The sequence below is a fragment of the Lithobates pipiens genome, unplaced genomic scaffold (assembly GCF_037356315.1).
Source record: "Lithobates pipiens isolate NorthernLeopardFrog02 unplaced genomic scaffold, aLitPip1_a1.2 Scaffold_27, whole genome shotgun sequence".
Classification (NCBI taxonomy): domain Eukaryota; kingdom Metazoa; phylum Chordata; class Amphibia; order Anura; family Ranidae; genus Lithobates; species Lithobates pipiens.
The window spans coordinates 227,672,536-227,700,297 of NW_027507788.1; the positions used below are offsets into that span (position 1 = coordinate 227,672,536).

A 27,762-nucleotide genomic window follows, 5' to 3' on the forward strand; every position below is an offset into this window, starting at 1 on the left:
ACCTGGTGAGTGAAATACTGTCACTGTCTGAGATTACATTATTGCAGATTCGCATGTAAATGTATTTGGTGTATAAAGACTGATCTGTCCATGTGCCGAGGGGTCAGGTCCCCCTCCCCCCAGTAGGCTGCAATGGCTGGTGAGGCTGCATTGATGGGCGCTGGTGAGGCTGCATTGATGGGCGCTGGTGAGGCTGAATTTGATGGGCGCTGGTGAGGCTGAATTGATGGGCGCTGGAAGGCTGCATTGATGGGCGCTGGTGAGGCTGAATTTGATGGGCGCTGGTGAGGCTGAATTTTATGGACGCTGGTGAGGCTGAATTGATGGGCGCTGGAAGGCTGCATTGATGGGCGCTGGTGAGGCTGAATTTGATGGGCGCTGGTGAGGCTGAATTTTATGGACGCTGGTGAGGCTGAATTGATGGGCGCTGGAAGGCTGCATTGATGGGCGCTGGTGAGGCTGAATTTGGTGGGCGCTGGTGAGGCTGAATTTTATGGACGCTGGTGAGGCTGAATTGATGGGCGCTGGAAGGCTGCATTGATGGGCGCTGGTGAGGCTGAATTTTATGGACGCTGGTGAGGCTGCTTTTATGGACGCTGGTGAGGCTGCAATTGATGGGCGCTAGCAGGCTGCACTTGATGGGCGCTGGTGAGGCTGCATTTCATGAGCTCTTAAAAAGGTGGAGTATACATGGGCAGGGCAAAGGCGGTGGAGTCAGGGGTGGAACCGGGGGGGGGGGGGGTGGCAAAATGAGGTTTTGCCTAGGGTATCAAAAATCCTTCCACAAGCCCTGGTCACTCTAACAGAGCTCCAGTTTTTCTCTGTAGAGAGAGGAGAAACTTACAAAAGAACAACCATCTCTGCAGCCCCCCACCAATAATTTATTTACTTTTTATTTATTTACTTTTACCATAGTGATATTTGATGTTTTTTGCTGCAGTGTGTTTCGTTTCGTTTTCTTTTATATAGTGCGGTATTTATTTCTTTTGGTACTCCACCAATCAGGCCTGTATGGTAGAGGGGGCCAGATGGAAGCCACTCCTCAGTAAAAGGCACATGACAGCCCGCCTGGAGTTTGCCAAAAGACACCTGAAGTACTCTGACCATGAGAAACAAAACTCTTTGGACTGATGAAACAAATACTGACCTCTTTGGCCTGAATGGCATGGCAGGAAACTCATAACCTGGCCAATACCATCCCTACAGTGAAGCATGGTGGTGGCAGCATAATGCTGTGGGGATTTTTTATTCAGCAGTAGGAACTGGGAGACTAGTCAGGATTGAGGGAAAGATGAATACAGCAATGTAGAGATCGCCCTAATGAAAACCTGCTCCAGAGCATTCTGGACCTCAGACTGGGTCGAAGGTTCATCTTCCAACAGGAAGAGACTGAACACACAGCCAAGATAACAAAGGAGGGGCTACGGGACAACTCTGTGAATGACCTTGAGTGGCCCAGCCAGAGTTCAGACTTGAACCCAATTCATCCAGGGCTCGAGTCCTGTAGGAACGCATGGGAACAGCGTACCTGTACTCTTTCCACAGCAGGAACGCTGTTCCCGTTAGCAGAATGGCCGAACTGGCCTACCGGGATACCCGGAATTTTCCCGCTGGGCTGCCTGCTTTGCGCTGTGGCTGCAGCGGCGCCCAGGGCCGCTCCTGGGAGGCTCAGGTGCTGAGTCATCCCCTCCCTCCCTCCCGGGCACAGTAAGGCTGCATTTGATGGGCATAATGAGGCTGCATTGATGGGCACAGTGAGGGGAATCTTGGGTGAGTTCCCAAATTTTTTCCCCAAAAACTTGACCCCTGTGAACATCTCTGGAGAGATCTGAAAATGGCTGTGCACCGACCCTCCCCCATCCAACCTGATGGAGCTTGAGAGGTCCTACAAAGAGGAATGGGATAAACTGCCCAAAAATAGGTGTGCCGAGCTTGTAGCATCATACTCAATAATACTTGAGGCTGTAATTAGTGCCAAAGGAGCTTCACCAAAGTATTGAGCAAAGGAGTGCGCATGCCCACTGTGAGCCTCGCGCATGCTCTGAAACGCGCTGTGGTTTTCTCACACTCTGGTGATGTCACGCGCCAGCGAGCGGCTTCTCAGAGCGGAAGATTTTCCTCTAGTCCGGTGTGTGGATCAGCTGGGCGGCTTCCTTGCGGGGGGGCCGCGGCCATCCCGGCGGAATAATCTGACTGCCGGGCTACTCAGCTATGTTATGGACTGATCCAGAAATCCTCCCTTTCCCGGAGCCTCTTATCCCTTACTTTCATGTAAGTGTGGATTATATGTTATTGTTGTCAAGAAAGACGTTCCAGCGATCTGGCTGTCAGTAGAAGATCTGTGCGCAGGATTCCCATCAAAAGAGCCGTCCGGCACACGCATTTTGGATTAAGGCTGTAACATAACAAAATGTGGAAAAGGTGAAGCGCTGTGAATACTTCCCGGATGCATTGTATATACTGCATCTCTTCGGCCTGTTATTCTCAGAATGGATTCGATATTTTGTCCCTAACCATATAGCTGGTTACTTATTTTTGCCACTGCATACAGATATTCAAAAATAAATTGCCTTCTTTGAAACTTTACATATTAACTAAATTATACACCAACATTTTTTTTTATCTGATTAATTTAAATAATAATCAGCTAACTAATCGATTATGAAAATAATTATTAGTTGCAGCCCTAAAGGTGAGGTATAGGTGCAGGACGGGTGTGGTATACTCCAGTAATTTTCCCCTGCTAACAGTGTGAACAATGGGCATTGCCCTCTCACCAGACCGTGTGGTGCGGCTGTGAACTCTCGCTGTATAAGGGGCCCCCCTCGATCTCTTCATAGAATGCCTCCAGAGATTCAGTGGTGAGAGTATGCTTTGGTATCACTGTGGCAAAGGTGCAGATGCGATTGCTGCAGTCTGTGCTGTGCTGACGCCTCGGGGTGTCTCCACTGGTCTGGACTCTCAGCAGTCTGGTCAATATGTAGGAGATGTTCTCTCATCGGTTCCCTCTGTGCCAAGAGGAAGAACCTTGCTGGTCAGTCTCAGAAAAGCATCTCCTCTGCTCCACCCTGCACCAGTGTCTCTAGGGCAGTGATGGCGAACCTTGGCACCCCAGATGTTTTGGAACTACATTTCCCATGATTCTCATGCACTCTGCAGTGTAGTGGAGCATCATGGGAAATGTAGTTCCAAAACATCCGGGGTGCCAAGGTTCGCCATCACTGCTCTAGGGTATTATAATGCAATGGGTCTATAAGCCCCCGCAATATGGCTTACTTCCTGGACTTCAATTCCCATGATCCCCACCCTTCTGCATAGGAATTCATAGGCTTTTCTGGCTATAGTTCTCCCTCTGCTGACTGGAGGGGATAGCGCAACACAACATTCAGAATAACAGCAGAAAGTGAAGGTAAATTGATCGTAAAGAGGGAAATGTCTCCTTCTCCATGCTTCTGTAGTCCAGCACCTGGCTACACACAGATATTAGTTTATAGGGGTGTCACGTCACATTCGGCTACCCATCACATTTTGCTACCCGCTGGCGTGCGCATGCGCGACGCCGCCATATGCGTTCCAACACAGGGCCCCTCGCCACGCTTCGAGCACAGCCTCGCTTCACTCAGCATAATTATAACCTAAATCTATGTCCACTTGGATGGCGGGGCTTGAACCTGGACTCAGGGGTGGAACGCATATGGCGGCATCGCGCATGCACAGTCCAGCGGGTAGCCAAATGTGATGGGCCGCCATATGTGTCGAAACAGGGGCACAAACTGAGAAAAATCATAATTTGAGATTTTGCCATTACTGCCGCACATGTCGCAAATCCTCCTCACCATAGGTGCACTAAGTCGTTTAATTGGCCCGTGTCAAGTGCGCATCATACGTGTCCCAAATACCTTGGCTGAGCAAGGTCACATGTCCGGCTATACCTGGAAGCGCTGAGGATTTTCACTGGCTGAGGCAGTATAGGGAATGGTGGGGAGCACTGACATGGTGAACATTAGTGGGCCGGGGAGTTTGCACAGACTGTCAATTTGCTCTAAATGGGCAAGGTCACTTCTTTCAGTAGTTCCCAAGTCAAGGCCACAGTCCTATCCTCCAGTGCCAGGACCAGCTTTCCCAGCACCCAGGGCAAACATGCAGAACTTTGACCACCTCCCCCCCGCTAACACATGACATAGATGGACCTACTTATCTGCATGCTCTGGTGCACCTATTTTTCTCCTCCCTGTGCTCTGGCTGCACGTAGTAGGCATGGAGGGTTCACTGTGCATGCATAGCCATTCTATTGCTTTCTAAGAGCTGGGGATGGGTAGGAAGTTGCACGTGCATGGTGTATTTTTCATGTCCACTGTGGGTGATAAAAGGGAAGCCATGGTCCATTAGTTGCCCACCAGTGATCTGAAGCATGCATGTGGTGCATGAGGGCACTGCATCCAGGGTGCCTACCCCTCCTTGTCCGGTATAAGGGAGGCCACGGTCCATTAATTGCCCACCAGTGATTTGAAGTTTGCATGTGGTGCATCAGGACACTGCATCCAGGACAGCTGCCCCTCCTTGTGCGGAAAAAGGGAGGCAGTTGGCCATTAGTTTCCCACCCCCTCCTTGTCCGGTATAAGGGAGGCCATGGTCCATTAGTTGCACACCAGTGATCTGAAGTATGCATGTGGTGCATGAGGGCACTGCATCCAGGGCAGCTGCCGCTCCCGCCCCCCTCCTTGTCCGGTAAAAGGGAGGCCATGGTCTATTAGTTGCACACCAGTGATCTGAAGCATGCATGTGGTGCATGAGGGCACTGCATCCAGGGTGCCTACCCCTCCTTTTCTGGTAAAAGGGAGGCCGTGGTCCATTAATTGCCCGCCAGTGATATGAAGTTTGCATGTGGTGCATCAGGGCACTGCATCTAGGACAGCTGCCCCTCCTTGTTTGGTAAAAGGGAGGCCGCCGGCCATTTGTTTTCCACCCCCTCCTGCCCCCCTCCTTGTCCGGTATAAGGGAGGCCATGTTCCATTAGTTGCCCACCAGTGATCTGAAGTATGCATGTGGTGCATGAGAGCACTGCATCCAGGGCAGCTGCCCCTCCCGCCCCCCCTCCTTGTCCTTTAAAAGGGAGGCCATGGTCCATTAGTTGCCCACCAGTGATCTGAAGCATGTATGTGGTGCATGAGGGCACTGCATCCAGGGTGCCTACCCCTCCTTGTCTGGTAAAAGGGAGGCTGTGATCCATTAATTGCCCGCCAGTGATCTGAAGTTTGCATGTGGTGCATCAGGGCACTGCATCCAGGACAGCTGCCCCTCCTTGTCCGGTAAAAGGGGGGCCGTTGGCCATTCGTTTCCCACACCCTCCCGACCCCCTCCTTGTCCAGTAAAAGGGAGGCCATGGTCCATTAGTTGCCCACCAGTGATCTGAAGCATGCATGTGGTGCATGAGGGCACTGCATGCAGGGTGCCTACCCCTCCTTGTCTGGTAAAAGGGAGGCCATCGGCCATTCGTTTCCCACCCCCTCCTGCCCCCCTCCTTGTCCGGTATAAGGGAGGCCATGGTCCATTAGTTGCACACCAGTGATCTGAAGTATGCATGTGGTGCATGAGGGCACTGCATCCAGGGCAGCTGCCCCTCCCTCCCGCCCTCCCTCCTTGTCCGATAAAAGGGAGGCCATGGTCCATTAGTTGCACACCAGTGATCTGAAGCATGCATGTGGTGCATGAGGGCACTGCATCCAGGGTGCCTACCCCTCCTTGTCTGGTAAAAGGGATGCCGTGGTCCATTAATTGCCCGCCAGTGATCTGAAGTATGCATTTGGTGCATGAGGGCACTGCATCCAGGGTAGCTTCCCCTCCCGCCCCCCTCTTTGTCTGGTAAAAGGGAGGCCATAGTCCATTAATTGCCCACCAGTGATCTGAAGTTTGCATGTGGTGCATCAGGGCACTGCATCCAGGACAGCTGCCCCTCCTTGTCCGGTAAAAGGGAGGCCGTCGGCCTTTCGTTTCACACCCCCTCCTGCCCCCCTCCTTGTCCTGCCATCCCCATATGGTTCTTCTACTAAATTTAGTCACAAATCTCAAGAGAAGGTAGAAGAGATAAAAGAAATGTACACAAGAAGGGAAAACTCAGGACGCAGAAATTGTATAGTGTACATTTTGAAGTTTTGTGCTGCCCATTCTAGTCCTGCCGCCCTAGGTCCAGTGCCATAATGGTACACACTTCTCTGGATAGGTCCTCTTTGAAGATCCACACCAGTCCAGGTTGTCATAGATGTTCCCAACGGTGAAAGCTTGGTGAATAAATCCATCTTGTGGTAGAGCTGAGGAACGGACTTACTGCTAATCTCGGCCTGCCTTTGAAGACGATTTATCTTATCTGATATATTAAAATAAATATTGACAGTAGCTGAACAGAGCTTTATACCGGAGGACAAAACGGGAGCTTCAAAACCGTTCTTCATCTTGGGATTTGACACCATTGGGCATTGCCAAGTTCCTCACATGGTCCCCCCTGGCAGGCGTCCACCATGGAAATCTCTTTTTTTGATTTTATGTGATTAAGCTGACCCCATGTTACTTTATAACACACTCTGATCTTGTATATTACAAAGCCAGTTATGTTTCTTATTCATGTCCTATTCTACAAGCTCCATTCCTTTTGTTATTTGATTATTTTAATCAGGGCCATCTTTAACGCAGGGCAGAAGGGGAAACTGCCCTGGGCACAGTCATTGTTGTGGGGCCTAAGGCAGCTGCCCATTGAGCTGCCCATTGAGCTGCAGTGCGTATATGCCCTAAAGGAGCCTTCCGACTTCCGACCATTCCCATACCCTTCCTTCCACCTGCAGTTTTACATACTTACATAGTTAGTAAGCTTGAATAAAGACACCAGTCCATCCAGTTCAACCTGAGTGACAACTGTCCCTATCCCTGTACATTACACACTCACATCGGTCCCTACCCTCAAGGAGCCCACAATCCAAGGTCCCCATTCATATATTATGGCCAATTTGGGGCAGAAGCCAATTAACCTACCTGCATGTCTTTGGAGTGTGGGAGGAAACCGGAGTCCCCGGAGGAAACCCACACAGGCACAGGGAGAACATGCAAACTCCATGCAGGTAGTGTCGTGGTTGGGATTCAAACCAGGGACCCTTTTTACTGCTAGGTGAGAGTGCTAACCACTACACCACTGTGCTACCCACTACACCACTGTGCTACCCACTACACCACTGTGCCACCTAATTCTTTCTGAATTTAGCTAAAGGTGTCCAGAGATGGGCAGAAAAGGAAAAGTTTTCATTATGGTCAGTACATGCCTGCCTGTTAACCCACCAATCAAACAATGCCACAATTACAGTACCTACTTAAAGCGGAGGTCCACCCTAAAATGGACCTTCCGCTCACCGGAATCCTCCCCCCCTCCGGCGCCACAATTGGCACCTTTCAGGGGGGAGGGGGGTGCAGATACCTGGATAATCAAGGTAACTGCACCCACTTCCGGGATAGCGCTCTGCGGAAAGGGGCGTAGATTACGCCCCTTTCCGCAAGTGCCCGCCCCCTTCCGCAAGTGCCCTGCTGCCTGCTGGGAAACACACAGATCCCAGAGGCAGCGGGGACCATCCTTATTGCGCAGCGCGACTCGCGCATGCGCAGTAGGGAACCGGGAAATGAAGCCGAAAGGCTCCATTTCCTGATTCCCATACCCAAGATGGTGGCGGCAGCACCCGAGTGACGATCTAGAGATCGGCTTCGGGTGCCGACATCGCGGGCGCGTTGGACTGGTTAGTGTCACTATTTTAAAAGTCAGCAGCTGCAATATTTGTAGCTGCTGGCTCTTAAAAAAAAAAAGCGGAGTCCCGGCGGACTCCCGCTTTAAGGGATATACAGTAGATAAACTCTTCCAAGCTGGACCAATGTAACTATGTAAAACATACCATGCCTGGAATGGGATATTTTTTTTTTTTTTTTTTTGGATAGAGTTGCGAAGGGTTATAACCCCTGTCAGATTTATTTTTCGCCATCTGTGTCCTATTGGGGAGATTTTCCTTCACTTCCTGTCTCACAGCCAAACAGGAAGTGAGAGGAAATCCCAGCAACTTAAAGCGGTTGTATGCCCCAAACAAACCCCCAAAAAACCTGTAAGGCAAAGGCATAATGAGCTACTATGCACCTCTGTCCCCGGCAGCCCATCCCCCCTACAGTTAGAACACGCTGAGGAAATACACTTAACCCCTTGATCGCCCCCTAGTGTTAACCCCTTCCCCGCCAGTGCCATTTATATATTGATCAATGCATTTTTATTGCACTGATCAATGTAGTAATGTCACTGGTTCCCAAAAAAGTGTAAACTGGGGTCAGATTTGTCTGCCGCAATGTCACAGTCCTGCTAAAACTCGCAGATCGCCACTACTACTAGTAAAAAATAAAAATAAAAAATAAAATAAAAGTCCCTAAATCTATACCATAGTTTGTAAATGCGATAACGTTTGAGCAAACCAATCAATATACACTTATTGCAATTTTTTTGCCAAAAATATATAGAAGAATACATATCGGCCTAAACTGATGAATAAATATAAGAAAATAAGGAAAGTGGGTTGTGGGACTTTAAATGAGGCATGGATATGTATTTGGAATGGTCTAGGATACCTAATGTTAAATTCCTTATCACTGTCCCTACTGGGAAGATCTGTATACCCATAAAGAGTTACTAATCAATCCAATGAATTAAATACAATTGCTGAATAGTAAATATATATAATATAATGTATCATAATATATAATATATATCCATGCCTCATTTAAAGTCCCACAACCCACTTTACTTATTTTCTTTTATTAATTAGAGGGATGGAGGCATGCTTATGTTTTGTTGGGGTCCATACAGGTCACGCGCTTTTTATTTTATGTATATTAGGGTGGAAGACGCCCGTTCCCTTTGTGACCTGCTATGGTAATTTAATAACCCAGCACATCTAAATGATTGTTCACCTTCAGTCCATAGATTTCTGAGTTAATTCATATTTTGGCATTTCTCTCCATTAGTTCGTATTATCATTAGGCTCTATACTAATTAATTTTTTCATAGTCTATTTCAGCCTTTTTCATGCCCTTTGGCTCATCCTTCACCAGGAGCGTTGCCAAAGGTAATGCATTTACTTTTAAAACCTGCTCTCTTTTTGAAAGCATGATTTTCTATTTGAGACAGTGATTGATCTATTTACTTGTTTACTTTTTTAGCCATTTTTGATGCATCCCACTCCTGATGATTGGCTGAAATCCCTGTGAAACGCGTAGAGTCCACACTCAGGGATGCCAAGTCAAGCTTGCTTCAATCATGAATTTCATTTAACTGGATTTATGATTTCTATTTATTAGGATAACCATTTTCACTGTATATTCATTCATTTTTTAAATTGTGATTGCTTGTACCAATTACCGTATTTATCGGCGTATAACACGCACTTTTTCCCCTTAAAATCAGGGAAAAATCGCGGGTGCGTGTTATACGCTGATCTGCCGGGATTTACTAGCGATTTTTGGGCTCTGGGCGGCTTTCAGCCGCCTTCAGCCCTTCTTGTGGCTTTCGTCCGCCTTCATCCCTTCTCACGGCTTTTGGCCGCCTTCGGCCCTTCTCGGCGGTTTTCAAGAGCGGCCGAAAGCCTCCGAGTACGGCCGAGGCGGGGCCGAAATCCTCCGAGTATGGCCGAGGCGGGGCCGAAAGTCTCCGAGTACGGCCGAGGCGGCAGAAAGCCTCCGAGTACGGCCGAGGCGGGGCCAAAAGCCTCCGAGTACGGCCGAGGCGGGGCCGAAAGCCTCCGAGTACGGCCGAGGCGGGGCCGTAAGCCTCCGAGTACGGCCGAGGTGGCCGAAAGCCGCCGAGTACGGCCGAGGCAGCCGAAAGCCGCCGAGTACGGCCGAGGTGGCCGAAAGCCTCCGAGTACGGCCGAGGCGGCCGAAAGCCGCCGAGTACGGCCGAGGTGGCCGAAAGCTGCAGAGAACTTCCGGGCGGCTCCATTTTTAAAAACAAAAGCTGAGGGGACAACGATGCACAAGGCTGCAATGACGGAAAAACTGCATGACGGACAGGCTGCAATGACAAGGCTGCAATGATGGACAAGGCTGCAATGACAAGGCTGCAATGATGGACAGGCTGCAATGACAAGGCTGCAATGATGGACAAGGCTGCAATGACAAGGCTGCAATGATGGACAGGCTGCATGACAAGGCTGCAAATGACACTGACAAGGCTGCATTGATGGGCATTTAAATGTAAATTTTTTTTCCTTAAATTTCCCTCCTAAAAGTTTTTTTCCTTAAAATTCCTTCCTAAACTTGGGGTACGTCTTATACGCCGGCGTGTGTTATACGCCGATAAATACGGTATGTCTATCTACTATATACATTAAATATGTCAATATGATTATTATTATAATTTATTATGCTTCTTTATGCATGATCTATGTATTAAATATTATAAAACATTATATTATATATATTTACTATTCAGCAATTGTATTTAATTAAGGCCTCTTTCACACGGGGCGGATCAGTATTGATCCGCCCCGTGAAGATCCGCTCGCTCAGCGGGGATCGCTCCGTTGTCCCCGCTGAGCAGGCTGCGGACAGGGCGGTCTCCGCACACTGTGCCGGGACCGCCCTGTCAGCTCTCCGCTCTCCTCTATGGGGATCGGACGAGCACGGACCGTCTGTCCGTGTTCCTCCGATCCACTCTGCAGACGGATAGAAAAATAGGATTTTCCTTCGTCTGCAGAATCGGACTGTTGCGGAGGCGGACGAAATCGGGTGTCTGCGGATGTCCATCCGCAGACACCCGCTTTCTCATAGGGATGCATGTATGTCCGTATTTCATCCGCAAACGGATGGATGAAATACAGACATATCGTCCGCATGTGTGAAAGGGGCCTAATTGGATTGATTAGCAACTCTTTATGGGTATACAGATCTTCCCAATAGGGACAGTGATAAGGAATTTAACTTTAGGTATCCTAGACCATTCCAAATACATATCCATGCCTCATTTAAAGTCCCACAACCCACTTTCCTTATTTTCTTTTATTAATTACAGGGATGGAGGCATGCTTATGTTTTGTTGGGGTCCAAACAGGTCATGCGCTTTTTATTTTATGATGAATAAATATGTTTTTAGATTTTACATTTTTTGGATATATACTATAGCAGAAAGTAAAAAAAATATATATATATTTTTTTGTAATTGTCGCTCTTTTCTTGTTTATAGCGCAAAAAATAAAAATGATCAAATCAAGTAATGAAATACCACCAAAAGAAAGCTCTATTTGTGGGGGAAAAAAAAGAACGTCAGTTTTGTTTGGGTACAACGTCGCACGACCGTGCAATTGTCAGGTAAAGTGACGCAGCCTTGTATCGCAAAAACAATGGCCTGGTCAGGAAGCGGGGGAAAATCTTTCCGGGGCTGAAGTGGTTAAAGTCAACCTTTGGCCAGGCTATGAGCTTTCATAGATTTACATATTCTTAACAAGCACGGTACTTGAGCATCTTCTCATGGGATTTGAGATCCTGAGCTTTAATAGGATCCTGCAGTGGGGTGCGGGGAAGTCACCCTTGGTGGCGCAAGTTTATGGGAAGCTGAGGGGTAAAGTAAGTATTTTTTTATTTTTTTTCAAAATTTTATTTTTTTTCCCCAGCTTTTTCTGAGCATTTTTTTTATTTAAAGATGGAGGGCATGTGATGTTCCCTATATGACAATGCTTGGGCTTGAGCAGCCAATCACTAGTCCTCCATATTGTTAGGCGAGGTCAGGAGCCATGACACCGTCCACCCAGAATGGCTCAGACACCAGAGCTCACACCAGGGCTTTCTCCTGCAGGGAGAAGGCAAGGTAGCCGAGTATACCTTGCTGCATGGGAGTGGGCTGTCAGCAGACACGACCACTCTGAATGGTCAGACAACAACGTCTCTTTAAAAACCCTTTAAACTGAGCAGATGAACATCTCGCAATAACCTACCAGCAAGATCCTCAATAATATCGAGGGATGAACTCCAGGCAAATCTCTCCACCGCGCTGTATCCCAGCTCCGTCAGCGACGTAGGGAGCGTTTCAAGTTCGTAAGCTCCCCGCTTTTTCCAGTACAGAAACATATTGAAGTTAAATGCTGAAAATCTCCAAAAAAGACTTTGAGTAGCCCCGATTGGCCTTGGCGGCTCCCCCCTTTTCCTTCTCAGTGTCTGTTGGCTTGGCTTTTACGGCTTTGTTGTAAGTATGTTAGCTGTATCATCTTCGGGGGTTATAGAGAGAAGTGCGCTCTTCACTTCCCAGGGAATAAGCTTCGGGGGTTATGAACAAATAATGGATTCATTTTCATAAAACAAGAGAAAGCTGGGAGATCACACAGTATTGCTCCATACTGACCAATGGACTCTGTACCGAGACACACAAAGGGCCATTCTTCAAAACTCCTACAGACGTTTTCTAAATTTTGTTTTTCACGGGCCATGAGAGAAATTCATGGGGGGGAGGAAGTACGACATTGAAGATTAGCATAGCTATTGCAGTTATCTGTACAGTATACAGTTCATTTTAAAAAAAAGTAAAAGAGTAGACTTATTCAATGTTTTTAAAGGGTCAGTCCACCCAAAACGAATGTCTTTGTTGAGCAGAGCACAGGCATGTACTGGCCATCGGGACTACCGGGAGTTTCCCGGTGGGCCGATGGCTCAGTGGGCCGGTTTCAGAGACAGGGGAGGAGAGAGAGATACAGAGCACCAAATGTAGCATCAAAACAACTTTTATTCCACTTAAAGAACGTTATTGACAAAGTTAGTAGGGTGAAAGGCATTGAGACACTGTACAAGAGTTCAGGCTTGTCATCGACCGGAATTAGGAGCCGCCACCGGGAACCGGTCGAGCCAGTAGATAGAGCATCGCTGTGTACTACTACTTCCTGACGTGGCAAGTGACATGCGGCATCTGGCGACATGCGGCATCTGGTGGCAGATAGCGCGGCAAGTGACATCTGGCATCTGGTGGCAGATAACGCGGCAAGTGACATGCAGCATCTGGTGACATGTGGCATCTGGTGGCAGATAGTGCGGCAAGTGACATGCAGCATCTGGTGACATGTGGCATCTGGTGGCAGGTAACGTGGCAAGTGACATGCGGCATCTGGTGACATGCAGCATCTGGTGGCAGGTAACGTGGCAACTGACATGAGGCATCTAGTGACTTGCGGCATCTGGCGGTAGATAACGTGGCAAGTACCCTGGTGTGTACCATCTGGTGACAGGCAACGTGGCAAGTGACATGCGGCACCTGGTGGCAGGCAACTTGGCAAGTGACAAACTGCCTCTGCTGACAAGTGGCGTGGCAAGTGACGTTCTGCATCTGGGGGCAGGCGACGTGGCAAATGACAAGCTGCCTTTGCTGACAAGTGACGTGGCAAGTGACACACTGCATCTGGTGGCAGGCGATGTGGCAAGTGGTGTGGCAGGTGACACACTTAGAGCTCCCACTGATTCTGCATTATGGTGAGTTGAACTATTTCATGTTATATTACAAAGTAATAATGGAAATAATGAGCTTCAATTATCCTGACACCATAACAACCATGGTGCCGTGATGATTGAAGCGCCAACACCAGGTGTTTGGAGTAAAGTGGGCCAGTCTGGATGAAGTCCAGGGCCAAATTTTTGTCCCAGTCCAGCCCTGGCAGAGCATGGTGGGCTGACTTAGCCCCTGACTCTTTCTATGTTTTGGATGCCCCAGCAGTAAGACCTCCCTGCCATAATTCCCAGCCTTGTACCTGTCCACCTTAGAGTTTTGGGTGTTCCCATTTACCTCTTCATTATGTTACATTCTCATAACATATGTAGCGCTACCCCCACCAACCCAACCCCCCCCCCCTCCCCTCCCCCTCGATCCTTCAGTTCTTGGCCTTGACCTCACCAGAGAAGCCTCAACCTGTCTGACCCACCTGGTTGAGTGGAGGCCTGTAGGGCTCCACAGAACCCGCCAGGGAAGTTTCTGACACTCAGTAATTATGTTCTATCAGACAGACAACAAATCAGATAGAAAGGAGTAACTTAAGGTATTGTAAATTAGGTCAATGGATAACCAGGTAAACGCTAAATAGATTGTGCACAGTATTGACATTGACTTATATACAGAGAATCACTAGCAGAATATAAAGCAGTGTTTGAATTTGACTTCCAGATCAGCATAAACAGTAGCAATAGTAACAATGTCACCACAAGTACAGCAGTGAGCAGGGAATAGATTTGAACTATTAATGAATGAATCTATACTGCTGGTTTGCACTAAAGGAAGCTATGCTAGGCATAAGCTGACTGAATTGGCCCAGACCACATAGAACTGGCTGAATGCTTAAAGAGACTGATGGGGGTCTAGCAATTACAATGGAAGGGGCAGCCTTTAATATGTTTTTTTTAGCCGGCTACAGTTGAGGCCCTTATATAATGTTGGTGCACTTAGTGAAAGCCCCCTTTGAGACCCTGCAGGCAGCAAATAGGCAGCACTGGCTTGTTTCAGTATAGTTCTTGGTGGTTTCAGACAGTTACAGGTTCAGTTCAATATTCCTGCGGCTTAGTCTCTTGGGAGGGGTATGATATGGTACAGGTAAAGGGAACGCTGGGTTAAGTTGGACGTAGGAAGGTTCTGATGTCTAAATGTCCTGCTCTTAGTGGCTCTTGTGTGTAACAATGGAAAGAAACCTGGGCTTGCAGCCCTTTCAAAAACTCCTAGGCTCATCGGCCTGCTCTCTGGCCCCCTCTTTTTTACTGTGATATGGCAAGAATCCAGCGGTCCATAGGAGTGAGCCTGGGTACACTTAAGTTTCCTGGCAATGAGGGAAGGGCCCGTTATGCAGGCAAGGCTGCTGAAAGTCTTGTACTCCCGCTGGTGATTAGCTCTAAACCCAAATAGCTCATCTGCCAGAGCTCTCGTGGCACCAAGAGCGGGCTTTTCGCCAGCGATTCTGCTTAAGTCCCCCGTGGCTCCTCCTGTGCCCCAAAGCATAAAGGGATCTGTAGTTCAGAAACCCAGTTGCTCCTTTACATGGCTGTTTGTTTAGACTACACCACCCAAGATTTCCAGTGTCCTGCATGGAAGTCTATGGGTTTGCTTGGCTTCAGATCTTTCCCCCCTGCTGACAGGAGGAGAATGGTGCAGCATAACTTCAGTATCTCACTAAAAGGGGGACAGAATAAAAGCAATGCCTCTATCTCTATAGTGTGGTAGTCAGAACCTTGGGGATGGAGGGAGGGATCTCTCCAACACAGTCCATGAGGAAAAGAAGAGACTGTCAGTTGGTTCCATTCTTCATTATCTACCAACTCTGAAATATTATGATAGGACCCCACTTTCCACTGCTGGATATTTTCCAAAAACATCAAAAACGTTTTTTTTTTGAGGATTGAGGATTATTGAAAACCAAAAAATCCAATCCAATAATGAAAAGGGGGTCTAACTACCAGATGACAATGGGAGAATGCCCAACGGCAGCCAACCAGCGGCTCAAAGTCAAAAGGAGTCACTAGGAGGAGTTCAAGAGGAGGTCAAAGGTGGACTGGGGGTCAATAAGTCCCATACAGGGGACTATAAGCACCATTATAAATCCAAAGCAACATTAAAGTTGAGGCGGTGATTGTGCTCCATGCTTGGTTAAAGGAGCTGAGGCTATCAGTGTTTGGATTGGTAAGGAAATTCTGGGTCCAGTTAGAAGGACCTGTGGAGCACTGGGCATAATCAACAAGTGACCTACAACAAGGGTAAGTCTAGCAGATAAGTACCAGGGTTAGCCTTTCATAACAATCAATCCCGAGGGTATGACCAGTCCACTGGTGAACATTTGTTCTTTTACAATGCATGAGACCAAAAGATTATCTGCTGCATTTTTTAGCTATTTAATATTATAAGGAATATAATAAAAGGAGCTGGAACACAATAATGTGGGCAGGAACACCCAAAAAAACGCAGGTGGTGAGGAAGCAAGTCAGGAATTAGGGCTTGTTTACACTAGTTATGCTTTCTGAAGCATATTCCATGGTGAATCCTCATCATGTTACCACCTGTTTCATCCACTAAAAACCTACACCACTGAGCTGTAACCACATGCATTGCACCTGATTGCGGGGCTGGATGTGGAGTGGTCCTGTTCAGTTGAGTGATACCACCCATCGTTCATAACAGGGGGATCATTTTTGCAGCACCGCGATGCAAAACAATGTGACCACAGCATGTGTAAGCCCCCATCCATTGGCTTTGCAGGTTAAAGAGGAGGAAAATGTTAAACACAGATCTTAATGGCATTGTGCTGATTGTCACTTTAAGCAAGCTGCTAGCAGGCTTCGGCAAGCTTTCAACAAGCTTCAAGTAGAGCTGAAGCCTGTAGAGCTGAAAGTGACAGCCAGCACTCCTCCCATTAAAGAGGATCTTCAGTACAACCCCCCAAAAAAATAAAATAAATTAAAGTCAGCAGCCACAAATACTGTAGCTGCTGACTTTTAATATGAGGACACTACTATGTCCTCACCTGAGCTGATTCTTCAATCCGCTTAGGGTGCGGGGACCAGCATCGTGAGTAAGGCAAACAGCGAGTGAACCCTTCCAGCTTTACAGATAGTTTCCTACTGCGCATGCGTAAGTCATGCTGAACTTTGGGGATGGTCCCGTAGTCTTCTGGGACCTGTGAGGTGTCCCAGAAAACTGTGGGGGAAGGAGGGGGAGCCGAATGTCCAGCTCAAAATGCCTTGGCGCATCTGACCAAGAGAGGGAGCGGGTACCTGTAAAAATCAGAGACCCCCCCCCCCCCCCAAAAAAAAAATGCAAAATGTGTTGCAAACAAGCAGAACTTCCACTTTTGGATGAAGTTCTGCTTTAAGGGGCATTTTTACAGAAAATGGTAAAAAAATATGGATTTTCTAGCAATTTTCTAGCAAAAAATCCTGATTTTAACACGCGTGAAATATTAAAAAAAATTACAGAAAGTGGTAAAAAAAAAATGAAGGTGCAAGATCCTGACCGGAGGTAGGGACGGATCGGTGGGACTGGCGAAACAGGACAAAAGGGAAGCCGGTGAGTACTGCTAAACTTTTTTAGTTTTACTTGTTGCATTAATGGTCAGGTTTGGTGAGAAGGGAGGGCCGAATTTCAGTTTTTAGGAGATAAGCAGCACGGAAATGTAAAAAAAAGTGAACTTTTTCTTTAAAACAGTATTTTACAGGAAAAAAAGTGACAGTTGTTTATGATACACGGTGATTTACATGCTGAATGTCATCCAGTTTGAGGTTTAGATCTAAGCCTCCGAAATAAATGCCTCCCTAGTGCTCTCTCTAAAACCCAATACCTCTTCAGCTCCATATTATGGGTATTCTTTGGAAGGATATTTGTATAAACAATCATTGATTTCAGAAGAACGTATCATTTCTCAAAGAGACGATTTATTATTTTCCGGTCTCCAAAATAAACCGTCGGTGGAATGTTAGCTCTTAAACGTTTCTTTTATCAGGGGTGTCGGTGGATAGATGTCCCGAGCTTCAGGGAACAAAATATTTTTTATTTTTACTCTGGGACTAAACATCAGTAATATTTTCCACTTCCTTTAATTAGACATTGTTTCCATGAAATAGAGGAATAAATATGTTTCAGAGAAACAGCAAGAGAAGAAAAAAAAGGGGGGTCTCCGATTTGAGAGAAGAGCGGGAAGTGGTTTTTCCCGAGGGCAGCTTGGGGTCAACTGACCATCACATCTATATGAACTTGGACATCCAATTCCAAACCCATGGCCATTAACCACTTTACTACCACCCTATTGTAGCTTTACTGCTACAGGGCAGCCCAGTGGTGTCCGGGGGGGGGGGGGGGGGCTGGTCCCCAAAAAGCCCCTGGTCTCGGGCATGCTGACCCCGAGCGCAGCCGAGTGACATAGCAGGTCCAGCCTTCTAGAGCCTGCAGTGCCTATGGTGGATGTCCCACTGGTCCAACACAGGGACATCATAGGCGCTATAGGCTCCTGAAGGCGGGAATTACAATGCAGCCCCCCGCGCCACTGTGAGAAGATCCCCACTCGGCGCTCGGGTGGGTGGCTCTCCTCTCCTCTCCTGTCATGGCTCTGGCTGCCTGGAGAGCCTGCTGTCTACTCTACTGTGATAGGCGAGCCGCACACTACGGCTGAGCTGCAGGAGGAGGTCACATCACCTGAAGTCTGGTCAGGTAGTTCAGTCCGTGTCAGGAAGGTCAGTCTGGGTCAGTGTATGTCAGGTAGGTCAGTGTGTCAGGTAAGTCAGTGTATGTCAGGTAGGTCAGCGTATGTCAGGTAGATCAGTGTGTGTCAGGTAGGTCAGTCTGGGTCAGTGTATGTCAGGTAGGTCAGTGTATGTCAGGTATGTCAGGTAGGTCAGTGTATGTCAGGTAGGTCAGTGTGTGTCAGGTAGGTCAGTCTGGGTCAGTGTATGTCAGTCTGGGTCAGTGTATGTCAGGTAGGTCAGTGTATGTCAGTGTGTGTCAGGTAGGTCAGTGTATGTCAGGTAGGTCAGTGTATGTCAGGTAGGTCAGTCTGGGTCAGTGTATGTCAGTCTGGGTCAGTGTATGTCAGGTAGGTCAGTGTATGTCAGGTATGTCAGGTAGGTCAGTGTATGTCAGGTAGGTCAGTGTATGTCAGGTAGGTCAGTCTGGGTCAGTGTATGTCAGTCTGGGTCAGTGTATGTCAGGTAGGTCAGTGTATGTCAGTGTGTGTCAGGTAGGTCAGTCTGGGTCAGTGTATGTCAGTTAGGTCAGTGTGTGTCAAGTAGGTCAGTGTGGGTCAGGTAGGTCAGTGTATGTCAGGTAGGTCAGTGTGTGTCAAGTAGGTCAGTGTGGGTCAGGTAGGTCAGTGTGGGTCAGGTAGGTCAGTGTATGTCGTTGTATGTCAGGTAGGTCAGTGTATGTCAGGTAGATCAGTGTATGTCAGGTAGATCAGTGTATGTCAGGTAGGTCAGTGTGTGTCAGGTAGGTTAGTGTGTGTCAGGTAGGTTAGTGTGGGTCAGGTAGGTTAGTGTGTGTCGGTATATGTCAGGTAGGTCAGTGTGGGTCAGTGAATGTCAGGTAGGTCAGTGTATGTCAGGTAGGTCAGTGTATGTCAGGTAGGTCAGTGCATGTGAGGTAGGTCAGTGTATGTCAGGTAGGTGAGTGTAATGGTCAGTGTGGGTCAGTGCATGTCAGGTAGGTCAGTGTATTTCAGGTAGGTTAGTGTATGTCAGGTAGGTCAGTGCATGTGAGATAGGTCATTGTATGTCAGGTAGGTCAGTGTGGGTCAGTGAATGTCAGGTAGGTCAGTGTATGTCAGGTAGGTCAGTGCATGTGAGGTAGGTCAGTGTATGTCAGGTAGGTGAGTGTAATGGTCAGTGTGGGTCAGTGCATGTCAGGTAGGTCAGTGTATTTCAGGTAGGTTAGTGTATGTCAGGTAGGTCAGTGCATGTGAGGTAGGTCAGTGTATGTCAGGTAGGTCAGTGTGGGTCAGTGAATGTCAGGTAGGTCAGTGTATGTCAGGTAGGTCAGTGTATGTCAGGTAGGTCAGTGCATGTGAGGTAGGTCAATGTATGTCAGGTAGGTGAGTGTAATGGTCAGTGTGGGTCAGTGCATGTCAGGTAGGTCAGTGTATTTCAGGTAGGTTAGTGTATGTCAGGTAGGTCAGTGCATGTGAGGTAGGTCAGTGTATGTCAGGTAGGTCAGTGTATGTCAGGTATGTCAGTCTGGGTCAGTGTATGTCAGTCTGGGTCAGTGTATGTCAGGTAGGTCAGTGTATGTCAGTGTGTGTCAGGTAGGTCAGTCTTGGTCAGTGTATGTCAGTTAGGTCAGTGTATGTCAGGTAGGTCAGTCTGGGTCAGTGTATGTCAGTCTGGGTCAGTGTATGTCAGGTAGGTCAGTGTATGTCAGTTAGGTTAGTGTGTGTCAGGTAGGTCAGTCTGGGTCAGTGTATGTCAGTTAGGTCAGTGTATATCAGGTAGGTCAGTGTGTGTCAAGTAGGTCAGTGTGGGCCAGGTAGGTCAGTGTGGGCCAGGTAGGTCAGTGTGGGTCAGGTAGGTCAGTGTGGGTCAGGTAGGTCAGTGTATGTCGGTGTATGTCAGGTAGGTCAGTGTATGTCAGGTAGGTCAGTGTGGGTCAGGTAGGTTAGTGTGTGTCGGTATATGGCAGGTAGGCCAGTGTGGGTCAGTGCATGTCAGGTAGGTCAGTCTGGGTCAGTGTATGTCAGTCTGGGTCAGTGTATGTCAGGTAGGTCAGTGTATGTCAGTGTGTGTCAGGTAGGTCAGTCTTGGTCAGTGTATGTCAGTTAGGTCAGTGTATGTCAGGTAGGTCAGTCTGGGTCAGTGTATGTCAGTCTGGGTCAGTGTATGTCAGGTAGGTCAGTGTATGTCAGTTAGGTTAGTGTGTGTCAGGTAGGTCAGTCTGGGTCAGTGTATGTCAGTTAGGTCAGTGTATATCAGGTAGGTCAGTGTGTGTCAAGTAGGTCAGTGTGGGCCAGGTAGGTCAGTGTGGGCCAGGTAGGTCAGTGTGGGTCAGGTAGGTCAGTGTGGGTCAGGTAGGTCAGTGTATGTCGGTGTATGTCAGGTAGGTCAGTGTATGTCAGGTAGGTCAGTGTGGGTCAGGTAGGTTAGTGTGTGTCGGTATATGGCAGGTAGGCCAGTGTGGGTCAGTGCATGTCAGGTAGGTCAGTGAAATGGTCAGTGTGGGTCAGTGCATGTCAGGTAGGTCAGTGTATGTCAGGTAGGTCAGTGTACTGGTCAATGTATGTCAGGTAGGTGAGTGTAATGGTCAGTGTGGGTCAGTGCATGTCAGGTAGGTCAATGTATGTCAGGTAGGTTAGTGTATGTCAGGTAGGTCAGTGCATGTGAGGTAGGTCAGTGTATGTCAGGTAGGCCAGTGTATGTCAGTGCATGTGAGGTAGGTCAGTGTATGTCAGGTAGCTGAGTGTAATGGTCAGTGTATGTCAGGTAGGTGAGTGTATATCAGTGTATGTCAGGTAGGTGAATGTAATGGTCAGTGTGGGTCAGTGTGTGCCAGGTAGGTAATACCCTCACCCCCCTTCCCCTGGTGCCGGGCTTAGACTTCGGGCTGAAACTCCTGGTCTTTTTGCCACCTAGCAATGCCTCCGGGGAAGCCGTTGTACGCAGGATCACGTATATATACTATATTGCCAAAAGTATTGGGACACCTGCCTTTACACACGCATGCACCACCGCTGTCATTGTACATCGGTGAAGCTAAATACCAGCTGGCTGCCACAACCCCCCGGTATTTTCGGCAATGGCGGGCGGTTCTCTTTAACCCCTTGCTTACCGGACACTTTCACCCCCTTCCCGACCCCAGACCAATTTTCAGCTTTCAGCGCTGTCACACTTTGAACGACAATTGCGCAGTCATACAACACTGTACACAAATAACATTTTTATAATTCTTTTCCCCACAAATAAAGCTTTCTTTTGCTGGTATTTGATCACCTCTGCGGTTTTTTATTTTTTGCTAAAAATTTTTTTAAAAAGACCAAAAAAAATTAAAAATACAAAACCTTTTTATATTTTGTTATTAAATTTTGCAAACAGGTAATTTTTCTCCTTCATTAATGTACGCTGATGAAGCTGCACTGATGGGCACTGATAGGTGGCAGTGGTGGCCACAGATGAGGTGGCACTGATGGTGGTATGATGGGCAGCATTGAAGGGCATTGATAGGTGGCACTGATAGGTGGCAGTGATGGGCACTGATTGGCACTGTTAGGTGATACTGATAGGCAGCACCGCTAGGGGGCACTGATGAGGCACTGATTGGCACCACTGGGCATTGATAGGTTGCACTCGTGGCCATTGATAGATGGCACTGTTTGCTGTCACTGTGGGCACTGATTCGTGGCACTGTTATTCACTGTGGGCACTGGCAGGTGGCACTGGTGGGCACAGATGAGATGGCTGTGCATCTTCCACTTCGGGATCGATGTCCCTTGCACAGAAGCCGGTGATCGGCTTTTTTTTAAGATAAAGGTGGGCTCTGCGGCGAAGATCACTTTTATATGGGGGGCGGGAGACGGCCCCCTCCCGCCGCGCTCCGGTCATCTCCGCCACTTACCGGAACCGTCGTTAGCGGCAGAGACTATTGCGTCCTCTTCCCTGTGTGAAGGAAAGATGGCCACCACTCGGCTCCATAACATTGGATGGCAGAAGCGACGTCAAACTTCACTTCCGCCCAATGGTCTTAAATTGGAAAAAAAAAAATTATCAAAAGAACAAACAAATTACATTATGAGATGTGAGGTCTTTTTGACCCCCCAGATCTCACATTTAAGAGGACCTGTCATGCTTTTTTTTTTCCTATTATGGGTGTTTACGATCGGTAGAGCGAGAGCAATAATTCTATCACTAGACCTCCTCTGTAACCCAAAACATGCAACCTGTAGAATTTTTTAAACGTCGCCTATGGAGATTTTTGACGGTAAGAGTTTGTCGGCATTCCACGAGCGGGGCGCAATTTTGATGCGCGGCATGTTGGGTATCAATTTATTCAGCGTAACATCATCTTTCACAATATAAAAAATAAATAAAAAATTGAGCGAACTTTACTGTTGTCTTATTTTTTAAGTATTTTTTCCCCAAAAATTCCGCTTGTAAGACCGCTGCGCAAATACAATGTGACATAAAGTATTGCAACGCCCGCCATTTTATTCTCTAGGGCGTGTGAAAAATATATATATATATATAATGTTTGGGAGTTCTAAGTAATTTTGTAACAAAAATAAATAAATGATTTTAACTTGTAAACAACAAGTGTTAAAAAGAGGCTCGGTCCTTAAGGCCCCTGGGGCGGTGCGGGCATCGGCAGTAAATATTTTTACTGTCGTTTTAGCGACGGTATGCGGTTGCTAGCGGGGCGGTTTTAACCCCCGCTAGCGGCCGAAAAAAGGGTCAAAAGCGCTGCTTTGCAGGTGGTATAGCTGCGCTGCCCCATTGATTTCAATGGCATGGAGCGGTTTAGAAACGGTGAATACGCGGCTCCTTCACCGCTCCAAAGATGCGGCTAGCAGGACTTTTTTCACCGTCCTGCCAGCGCACCGCTCCAGTGTGGAAGCCCCTCCAGCTTTCACACTGGAGTGAAAGGGGCCGTTTTTTTCAGGCGCTATTTTTAAAACCGCCTCGGTGTGAAAGGGGCCTTAGTGGTTAACCTCTTCCTGGACCACTCACCGCACATTTACTGCGGCAGGGAGGCCCGGCTGTGCGAAACAACGTACCTGTATGCTGCTGTCTCTTCCGCGGTCTGGGGCGCACACGTGCACGGCACTGGGGACCCGCTCCCGCTGTGATTGGACACAGCGGGAGCAAATCAGCAGGTCCGGCAGACTCAATGTCTGCCAGGACCCGCTGATCATTGACAAGAGAGGCAGACCGCCGTTCTGTCAGAAAGGGATAGGGAGAGCTAAGCAGGGACACAGATCTCTGTCTTCCCGGTTAAGCCTTTGATCGCCCCTGACGTTAACCCCTTCCCTGCCAGTGTCATTAGTACAGTGACAGTGCATATTTTTAGCACTGATCACTGTATTGGTGTCACTTAGTGTGCGATGTGTCCGCCGCAATGTCGCAGTCCCGCTAAAAAACGCTGATCGCCGCCATTACTAGTAAAAAATAAAAATATGAATGCTATAAAAATGTCCCATAGTTTGTAGACGCTATAACTTTTTCGCAAACCAATCAGTATATATGCTTATTGGGATTTTTTTTACCATAAATATGTAGCAGAATACATATTAGCCTAAATTGTTGAAGACATTTTTTATTGGATATGTTTTATAGCAGTAAGTAAAAAAATATTGTTTGTTTCTTTATAGCGCAAAAAATTTAAACCGCAGAGGTGATCAAATACCATCAAAAGAAATCTCTATTTGTGGGAAAAAACATTGGTTTTGTTTGGGTACAGCGTCGCACGACCGCGCAATTGTCAGGTAAAATGCAGTTCCGTATCACCAAAAATGGCCTGGTCATGAAGAGGGGTGAAACCTTCCGGGCTGAAGTGGTTAATGACATCCCAGTCTTAGTCCGTAGGGTTCAATATTGAGTTGGCTCACCCTTTGCAGCTATAACAGCTTCAGCTCTTCTGGGAAGACCGTCCACAAGGTTTAGGAGATGTGTCTATGGGAATATTTGACCATTCTTCCAGAAGCGCATTTGTGAGGTCAGGCATTGATGTTGAACCTGGCAGTCTCCGCTCAAATTCATCCCAAAAGGTGTTCTATCGGTTTGAGAACAGGACTCTGTGCAGGCAAGTCAAGTTCCTCCACCTCAAACTCGTTCATCTATGTTTATGTGGACCTTGCTTTGTGCACTGGTCCAAACCATTTGGTGGAGGGGAGATTAGGGTGTGGCAGGGAGGGGAGATTATGGTGCGGGGTTGTTTTTCAGGGGTTGGGCTTGATTCCTTGGTTCCAGTGAAGGGAACTCTTAAGGTGTCGGCACACCAAGACATTTTGAAGAATTTCATGCTCCCAACTTTGCGGGAACAGTTTGGGGGCGGCCCCTTTCTGTTCCAACATGACTGCCCGCCAGTGCACAAAGCAAGGTCCATGTTAGCGTCTTCTAAGTGCTGGTTGATTTCTGGATCCCCGGTGCCTCCGACAGACTACGAGGCACAGCAGTCCTCCTCCACCAAAAATACATTATGTCCTACCTGATGTGGCGCCTCCGAAGACCCTGAACTCAGCCTTCCCCCATATTTATATTATCAGTGGGTAGGCTGGATCCAAAAAGCCCAGGAACTGCAACCCACATGTTAACTCATTCCCTTCCAGCCCAACTAAATCCAGCCTACCGATAGGCAACCTGCCTACAAGCTTGTGTGCTCAAATGACCCCGGGAGCTATATTGGCCCTAGCATAATTATCAGAAGAACCTCCATGCCGAGTAGGATTCTAGAGATGACCCAAACAGAAATCAATACCTTGGTTCTGCAGGTTGGAAACTGGGCACCTGACCAACAATTACCAAAAAACATCCTTGAGTGAGATGACTATGTGTGGTAGGAGCAAAGCCTGGTGCCAACTTCCAAGATAAACTCCCTATTTTCATATTAGAATACTCCAAAATTCAGTGTTCTTCGGATGCTCCTGGAGATTACTGGCCGCATTCATTTTCCATTTTTAGGCCTGTTTCACACGGGCTTCAGCTTATATAAGAACAGTGTGACCATGCATTTTCACAGCTTCCAGCAAGCTTTGCTGAAGCTTTTAAGGTGCAATTCAAGTCCAGTTTGTAAATGCTGAACACAGATATTAAAGCCGAACTTCACCCTCAAAGTGAAGACTCCCCTCCTCCTTAACTTTTGGCCACTTTTTTATTTCCCGGGGAGTGGGTACCTGGTTTTGACAGGTACCCGCTCCCATCTCCATCATCTAGGCCATCTCCATCATCTAGGCCAGGGGTCTTCAAACTATAGGCCTCCAGTTGTTCAGGAACTACAATTCCCATCATACCTAGTCAGTTTTACAATGCCTCATAGGACGTGTAGATCCGCAACAGCCTCTAGGGCTGTGGTTTGAAGCTCCCTGATCTAGGCAATCCAACAGGAAGTTCACCCTTCTACCTCTGCCCATAGCCTGCAGGCAGGTGCAGTCTGCTGTCTCCACTGCAGGTGGCGCTCGACCACAGAGGCAATGCAGAGGAAGTCATGGGGAAAAGGGATCCTCTATGGTTTCCTGAGTCACTGTGGGAGCGATCTGACTGGATGCTGGCTGCCCATGTGACTCTGGTGGCCATCTTAAGTGTGGCAGAGTCTATTTAAGACCCTAACCATGTCAGGGCTGGGCTCAGCCCTTCCTTCCCTGAGTTGGCTGCTCAGCTGTTGGCTAATTACCAGCTCCCATCTCTCGACAGTGACTCACCTGTTGATGATATCCTGCTCGTCAGTCCTGCCCAGTTAAGCCATCCAGCCCAGAAGATCTTAGCCTTCGCCTTGGTCAACATCAGAGAGATGCGCTCCCGCATTTCTGTTAAAAGACTTGCTTGGCTGACATCCCTTCTGGCTCCAGATCCTGCTTGCTGTTTTACTACCCTCATCTCCGGCTTCCTGATGTTTGGCTTGTCTGACTATCCATTCCGGTTCCTGAACTCTGGCTATGTTTTGACTACGTTGGTTCTATTTACTTTTATTATTAAACAAGTGTGATTTAACTGTACTTCTGTCTCAGTCTGGTTTCATGGTTTCTGACAGGCCACTGGGTTTGGCATGTTTTAGGTGAGTAGGTAGGGAAAGGAAAGATACCCCATCTGTTAGGGATAGCTTCCTGGCGAGCAGGGAAAGCTTAGGGTTGCATCTTTCTGGATAGCTTACCAATTGGGCCTGAGATGGCCAGGCCACCTTCTGTCCCCTCTCAACAGATGCTTTTGGTTCGGCTTCTTCTCGTCATTGAAAACCGTGAGTGTGCCCGGTTGGGTAACTATCAATTGTGAACTGTTGCTTCATTACTTCAATACAAATTTATATTACACCCGACTATGTGAATTATTGCCTCCGCACCATGCTGCATCACACCTACAAGCCTCTTGGGACACATCACGGGTCCCATAAGGCTGTAGGACCAATCACAGGACATAGCGCATCTCGCATGTGTGCAACGGGGAGCAGGCTGTGGAGCCACAAGGAGTTGCAGCCAACATCCCACGGTTAGCCTGACGGCGCCCGGGATCCAAAAACTAGTGACGGACCGGCCCAGGTGAGGATGGTGCTGGATCCCAGGACAGGTAAGTCTTCCTTTATTAAAAGGCAGCAGCTACTGTATTTGATGACTGAGGATCCTCTTTAACCGCTTGCCGACCAGCCGTCATCATTAAACTGTGGCAGGTCGGCAGGATCCCGCGAGCCGTCATAGCTGCACGTCCGTTCCTTTAAGTGGGATAGCAGGCATGCACACGCCGCCGGAGGTGCCGCTGCTCGTGATCGGCGGTCGCTATGACCACCAGCCACGCGCGATCGTGGGCACGAGAGGCAGAACAGGGACGTGTGTGTGTAAACACACAAATCCCTGTTCTGTGAGGAGAGGGGAGACGGATCGTGAGTTCCTACTATCTAGGAACCATGATCTGTCATCCCCCCCCCCCCCCACAGTTATAACACATACACAGGGAACACAGTTAACCCCTTGATCGCCCCCTGGTGTTAACCCCTTCCCTGCCAGTGACATTTACACAGTAATCAGTGCATTTTTATAGCACTGATCGCTGTATAATTGTCAATAGTTCCAAAAATGTGTTAAAAGTGTCTGATGTGTCCACCGCAATGTCGCAGTCTCGATAAAAATCACAGCTCACCGCCATTACTAGTAAAAAATAAAATAATAATAATTTAAAAAAATGCCAAAAATCTATCCCCTATTTGGTGGACGCTATAACTTTTGGGCAAACCAATCAATATGCGCCAATTGTGATTTTTTTTTTTAACCAAAAATATGTAGAAGAATACATATCGGCCTAAAATTAGCTTTTTTTTAAAAAAAATTGGGGATATTTATTATAGCAAAAGTGTAAAATATTGTTTTGTTTTTTCAAAATTGACGATCTTTTTTTTTTTTATAGCGCAAAAAATATAAACCGCAGAGGTGATGAAATAGCACCAAAAGAAAGCTCTATTTGGGGCAAAAAAAGGACGTCAACTTTGTTTGAGTACAGCTTTGCACGGCCACGCAATTATCAGTTAAAGCGATGCAGTGCCGTATCGCAAAAAATGGCCTGGTCATTGAGCAGCCA

General features: G+C 47.8%; 1 protein-coding gene across 1 annotated transcript in view; it reads right to left on the reverse strand.

Annotated features, from left to right (window-relative positions):
- The window catches only part of PLEKHG5 (pleckstrin homology and RhoGEF domain containing G5), a 504,862-nt gene extending 492,540 nt beyond the window's left edge, over positions 1-12,322 (reverse strand). Inside the window, exon 1 of the mRNA XM_077458334.1 lies at positions 12,000-12,322. Within this exon, the coding sequence (XP_077314460.1) occupies positions 12,000-12,132 (133 nt within the window). The 5' untranslated portion in view covers positions 12,133-12,322. The remainder of the gene's footprint in view (positions 1-11,999) is intronic.
- Between the last annotated feature and the right edge of the window lie 15,440 nt (positions 12,323-27,762).